The sequence below is a fragment of the Arachis stenosperma genome, chromosome 3, assembly GCF_014773155.1.
Source record: "Arachis stenosperma cultivar V10309 chromosome 3, arast.V10309.gnm1.PFL2, whole genome shotgun sequence".
NCBI classification, from domain to species: domain Eukaryota; kingdom Viridiplantae; phylum Streptophyta; class Magnoliopsida; order Fabales; family Fabaceae; genus Arachis; species Arachis stenosperma.
The window spans coordinates 41,096,508-41,102,689 of record NC_080379.1 but is presented as its reverse complement, the minus strand read 5'-3'; the positions used below and the strand labels follow the sequence as shown (position 1 = coordinate 41,102,689).

General features: G+C 31.0%; 1 protein-coding gene across 1 annotated transcript; it reads right to left on the bottom strand.

The window, feature by feature from the left end:
- Positions 1-263: 263 nt before the first annotated feature.
- Positions 264-2,293, bottom strand: LOC130969843 (cytochrome P450 CYP736A12-like). The gene is made up of 2 exons (XM_057895740.1): positions 1,463-2,293; positions 264-1,218 (listed from the first exon to the last, which is right to left on the bottom strand). The coding sequence occupies exons 1-2, from the start codon at positions 2,153-2,155 to the stop codon at positions 373-375; spliced, it is 1,539 nt and encodes a 512-aa protein (XP_057751723.1). The 5' UTR covers positions 2,156-2,293; the 3' UTR covers positions 264-372.
- Between the last annotated feature and the right edge of the window lie 3,889 nt (positions 2,294-6,182).

Here is a 6,182-nt window from a genome sequence, read left to right as displayed (position 1 = left end):
GAGGGCTGAGTGGCCCCATTAATGGACTTTTGTTTGTCATGACCCCATTAATGGATAAGTTGATGAGCTACCAATGATTTAATTATCAGTATGATCAATTATCGTCATAGTGTTGCTCTCTTTCATTTGTTGGTGAAACCTCAGTCATTCATATCCACCCTTGGCATTGCCACCAAAATCTTGGCCATTTATTAAATCTAATAGGGGATAAATTAGATGCATATAAGTTGATAGAAATCATAAATTTATAAAATAGTGTTAAATTAAGTCTTAAAGTGAGACATGTACTATTACATACGGGAAAAAAGAACATATCGTAGTGAAAAAAGTAGAGTCAATAACAAGTACGCATAATAAATCAAGGTGTATCCTTTAGACTTCACAAAGAAGACGATACGTTGGCACAGCATGTAAGTTCTTGGCTTTAGTCAGTGTGAGTGCAAATTTTTCGTTCATGTCCAACTCATCTGGCGTCATGTTCGATGGTAATTCCCAGGTGAAGCAATGTACTAACTGAGCCACAATAAGTTTCACCATAGTTAGTCCTAGGTGTATTCCAGGACATCCTCTGCTACCAGAACCAAATGGTATAAACTGAAAGCTGTAGCCACGGTAGTCAAAATTTTTAGTTAAAAATCTTTCGGGATAAAACTCATTAGCATTATTAGACCATGCCTTAGGATCTCTTCCCAATGCCCATAAGTTTATTATGATTATTGTCTTTTCTCTTATATGATAACCATTAACCATAGTATCTTTAATTGTTTCGCGGGGAAAAAATGCTCCAGCAGGATGTAATCGTAATGTTTCTTTGATCACAATATCCAAGTAACTTAGGTTTGTCAAATGGGTCTCTTGCACAAATTTGTTCAATCCAACCAAATTAGCTAGCTCGTCTTGAAGGTTTCTCATCACTCTTGGATGCTTTAACAGCTCGGATAAAACCCATACAATAACGGTTGCAGAAGTTTCAAATGAGCCTGCAATAGTATCTAGGAGTATAGCCTTAACGTTGGTTCGATCCATGACTTGGCTCTGTTCATCACGTGGATCAACGGGTTGGTTCATAAGGGAGAGTAATATGTCAATGAAATCCCTGTGGTCCCTCGAGGCATGGCATGCACCCGAACCAGAACCTCTAGTGTGATGCTCCTCAATTATCTTCTCCAACACTTGGTCAACAGCTTTAGCAATTTTCTTCAACCTTCGTGTGGATCCCTGAAAGTTTAAATTAAACATCTCAACTGATAGGATAAATTTTAGTATAAAAATATTTTGATAATAATTTTTTTAATTAAAAAATATTATTAAATAATAAAAGGGTTATTATTTTAATTTTTATCGTAGTCACCCTAGTCATTCTAGAATGTGCCAACTAATAATGCATCTTATCATCTTATCTGATCGAAAAAGATGGAAATAAAAGACAGGAATTACTCCATGTGTTTCATAATGTAAGTACCAGAAGAAGGTCAAAAGATCCAAGCCAGGGCACATAATCTGCGATATTAAAGGCTCCACTGACGCTAATAGCATCATGAACTAGGGCAGTCAAATCAACCTCATTATCCCTACTACGCCCCATCACTATCTTATACGTTGTATCCTCTACAAGATGATTCACCGCCTCAGTAATATTCACCGCCTCACCTCTCGCTGCAGCTCTCTTGATCGATTTCACCGTCGCTTCCACTTCTCTCTCCCTAACACCAGCAAAAGACGACACCTTCGACGCGCTCAGAAGCTGCGACGTGCACAATCTCTTCATGTTGCGCCAGTACGTACCGTACTCCGAGAACAACAGCCCTTTGGAGCCGTATGATACGTACTCGCTTGCCTGGGTTTTGCGACGGCTCGCAAAACTAGCGTCGTGTGTCTTTAAGAACATTTCTGCGGCTTCGGAGTTTGAGACAATGAGGGCTGGGATCTGCCCTAACCGAAGGGACATAATTGGGCCGTATTTTTGGGCCATGGCTTGGAGTGTGCGGTGTGGGAACTTCCCCAGCAGCATGGGCAGGTTACCGAAGACCGGAAATGCCGGTGGTCCCGGTGGGAGTGATCTATCATGATGTTTTCTTTTTAGGAACAATACGGTGATGGGGAGGGCGAGTGTGACAAAGAGCACTGGAAGTAGTGGTATGGTTGCTGGAAACATAGTTTTGTTTGGTAGATGTGTTTGGTTTACTAACTTTCTTGGCTTTGATTTAGAGGGCTTTCATACAAATTAGACAAGGATTTTGCTACATCTAGTTATACATTATATGCTAGCTAGGCTATTCTTTTATTGCGTATGTCTACACACTCTGGAGTTCTACTTAGCTTCTGGGTAGTAACCTTATTTAGATTGGTTAGAAGATTTTTTCTGTGGGAATTTTCAATATTAGCCTTGCTGCTGTCCAAAACGGACCACTTGTATTTAACTATTCAACTAACAACTACTATAATAAAAATTTTTGATGCAGCACTAACAACTACTACAATAATAATTATACCTACCACTATTAAGTATTAATTATTTAATTAATAATTTATGCGCATGCTGCTTATATTTTTATTTTTATTTTCGTTCTTGTTATTTCTCTTTCACCTCTTTTTTTTTTCTTTTTCTTTCTTTTTTTTCTCTTTTTTTCTTTTATTTTTTTATTTTTCGTTTAGTTTTTTCTCTATTTTTTTTTTCCTCCTCTTTCATCTTTATTAGTATTACTATCATTATCATTATCATTATCTTTTTCTTCTTATTTTAATATCACACAATTAATTTAACGATAATAAAAATCACATAAATTTTTTGTTAATGACACAAAAAATCCATTAAAAATGATACAAAAATTATGTTTGATATTATTTTTTTATAAATTTTATACATTTTCAAAATTTTTTTCCTCCTCCTTAACAAAAATGTGTATCTCGGTTAAGAAATTTATTTTCTTTTTTTATATTCTCAAAATTTTCATATTTCACTCTCTTAACAGAATATATGTCACTGTTAAAAATTTTCGGTGTGATACTTAAAAAATTTTCAGTATCACATTTAAAAAATTTTAGTACTATTTTTCTAATAAATTCTAAATAAATCAAAACTATTTTTTCTCTTTTTCTTCTTCATCATTATCATCATCTTCTTTCTTTTGTTTTACATTCTCATAATTCTTCTTGTTTCACCCTCTTAATAAGTACTTGTGTCATGATTAAAAAGTTTTGTATCAAAATTAAAAAACTTCCTATGTCACGGTTAAAAAATTTCAGTGCTATTTTTCTGATAAATTATGCACAATTCAAAACTCTACTCCTCTTTTTCTTCATTATCGTTCTCTTCTTCTTTTTCTTCTTCATCTTCATCTTTTCTTTCTTATTTTATCTTCTCATAATTTTTCTTATTCCATCTTCTTAACAAGAATAAAAATAAGAAAAAAAGAAAAAATTAAATAAAAAATAAAAATATTACAATAATTACTAACCGCAGGAAAAGGAGGAGGAGGAGAAATAAAAAAAAAGCGCAGCAACAACAACAGAAATAAAAGAATGACAATAAAAAAATACACAAAAAAGAAAAAAAATACAAAAAAGAGAAGTGTGTGATTCACATGTATATTGTGTAAATTATTTTTGTTAAGTTTGGACCAACTTAATATATATATATATATATATATATATATATATATATATATATATATATATATTTTTGAAAGCAGACAGCTCAACACAATAGAAATGGAGTAACCAGAACCATAGAAACTAAAACACTAACTTAACCAAAACCACAACAACACGAAAACGGTCTCCATGTCATCTCCGTCATAACCATCAACAACTAAAGGGGTCTCCACCGCTCCACTCATTAACACTATTTGAAGACATGTTGATAATTTTTTCAACTTCTTTGCGTGTGTGCTGGAAAATTTTTCTATTCCTTTCTAACCATAGGTTCTAGACAATCACACAAAAGCTCCTCAACTGGTGATTATGTTCCACCATCCTTCTCGATTCTTCTATCCAACTAAGAAAATGCTCTTTCATCGATTCCGAATAAGATCATCGTTGTCTACTAAAGGCTGAAATCTAAGCATTCCACACCTGACAAATAAATACACATCCTAAAAACAAGTGATGTACATTAGAAAAAAATATATATATTATAGGACCGTTTATATTATATTAAAAAAAAATTTCTGTTCAAATTATATTAGACCTCCCAGTAAAAAGCCGTCACAAATAAATGTTATTACTTGCCTAAAAAATAATTATTGATTTTAAATAACTTGTATTTTGTAGTTTCGGTTCTGAGCGTGATAGAAAATAGTTTAATATATGTTTTTTAATGCAATACGATTAGATAATCAATAAAATTCAGCCAGTCATCCTTAAGAATTTAAGAAATACAAAAAACACATTAGATTTAATGTTTAATATTTTCTTTTTACGATATTTCAAATTGAAAATAATAATCTTTGTAAAAGTTAATACATTTAAATTAAAAAAACACAATTCAAATAAAAATAACAAATTTTAAACTCTAAATTTTAAATTATAAACTCTCATTATAAAATAAAAAAGAATAAAATAACACTAATTTTATGACGATCGCCATTTTTTCTGTGAATTTTGGGGCTTTTATCCTCTGCCATAATGTTTATCATTTTTAAGTGGTGGTTTTTAGTTTATTGTATGTGGCAGTTTAAAATTGCTACAATCATTTTATTGTGTATTTTTCTTTTATCTTTTAACTCGGATAGTGTGTTGCATATGAGAGACTTATTTTGTCTTTTAGCTCGGATGATGTATTGCATATGAGAGACTGAGAGTGATTATTACGGTTATATACAGAAAAGTGTGAGTGCTGTGAATGACGAACCCGAATTTCTTGTCGCCATTCATCTCCTCATTGTCACCCATCTTGTAACATCCCGTATTTTTAGAATTTTAATTATAAAATAAGACATAATTATTTTAATAGTTTAAGCTTTTTATTTTTAAGAACTCTTTTATTAAAAATAATTAAATGATTTATGAGATAAGTTAATTTTTATATTAATCAAGATTCTTATGTAATTTTATTATAATTAAAAATTTTGTATATTAAAGATCAAAATTCAATAATAGAAGAATTACATAATTTAATTTAAGTAATTTTTTTATGAATAAATTACGATTTATTTTATTAATTTGAACTATTAGAGGCTAATTTATTAGGAATGATTAAATTGATTTTGTAAATATTTTAAGTTTAAGTAAATTAATATTTTTGTACATTTTTTAATATAATTAGTTATTTTATATAAATTGAAATTAAAGTTTTGGTAATAGACAAATAATGAAAGGATATATATTTTTTAAATAACTTAACTATTTGTATTTTATTCTGTACTTTCACGGCATTCTCGTTCTCTACTAAGAACTTGTGGTTTAGTTCTCACCCCAAAATTTTCTATCCTTTCAATGACATAGGCTTGAAGATTTAGTACGAAGCTGCGGATGATTAGTAGAATTTGTTTATGAATCAAGTTGCTTTCATAGAGCTTCCTCGTTCTTGTTTAAAATTTTATTTTATACAAAGGGGTAGGTGTTGTATCTAGATTTATTTGAATTTATTTGTATAACATTTAGTATTATTAGTATCTATGTTATTATTATTACTTGGAGACCTTTGACATCTGATTCCAATGAATAGAAACAAAATTTTCTGGCATTTTTTAAAAATTGGAGTGAGATATCGATATAAAGGCTCAGTATTAAGTAGTTAATATTAGAAAAAGTTATGTAATATTCTTTCTAGTAGAAATACCATAGTTTAAGCAAGATATTTTACTAGAAGAGACATTATATATATTATGGTATCAGAGCAGTCCTTCTTGTAGAGCCTTGGGAGTGGACTGACTATGCTTTACTGCATATTTTGAGTATTTGCCATGCCTTATGACTTGTCTTAGTGACGAGAATTTATGTTTTATATGCATGACTATCTGTTGATTAACGCTGTTAGTCTACAATTGCATACCTCATGGTATTAAATATGACCAACTTAATACTAATGGTTTATGTACATGAAAACACTGATGGATTACCATAGACGAAATAGAAGTAATAGGTAATGCGAGTCATGAGGTTTGGGTGGTGTTAGAGGTTACTTTTTAAGGATTTACTCCGTTGCGAAGTGTAATCTTTGTTCGTTCCGTGTAACTTAG

Coding starts and splice junctions, on each gene's coding strand:
- LOC130969843 (XM_057895740.1), bottom strand. CDS start 2,155: ATGTTTCCAGCAACCATACCACTACTTCCAGTGCTCTTTGTCACACTC. Junction 1,219..1,462: donor GATCTTTTGACCTTCTTCTG/GTACTTACATTA, acceptor TTAAACTTTCAG/GGATCCACACGAAGGTTGAA.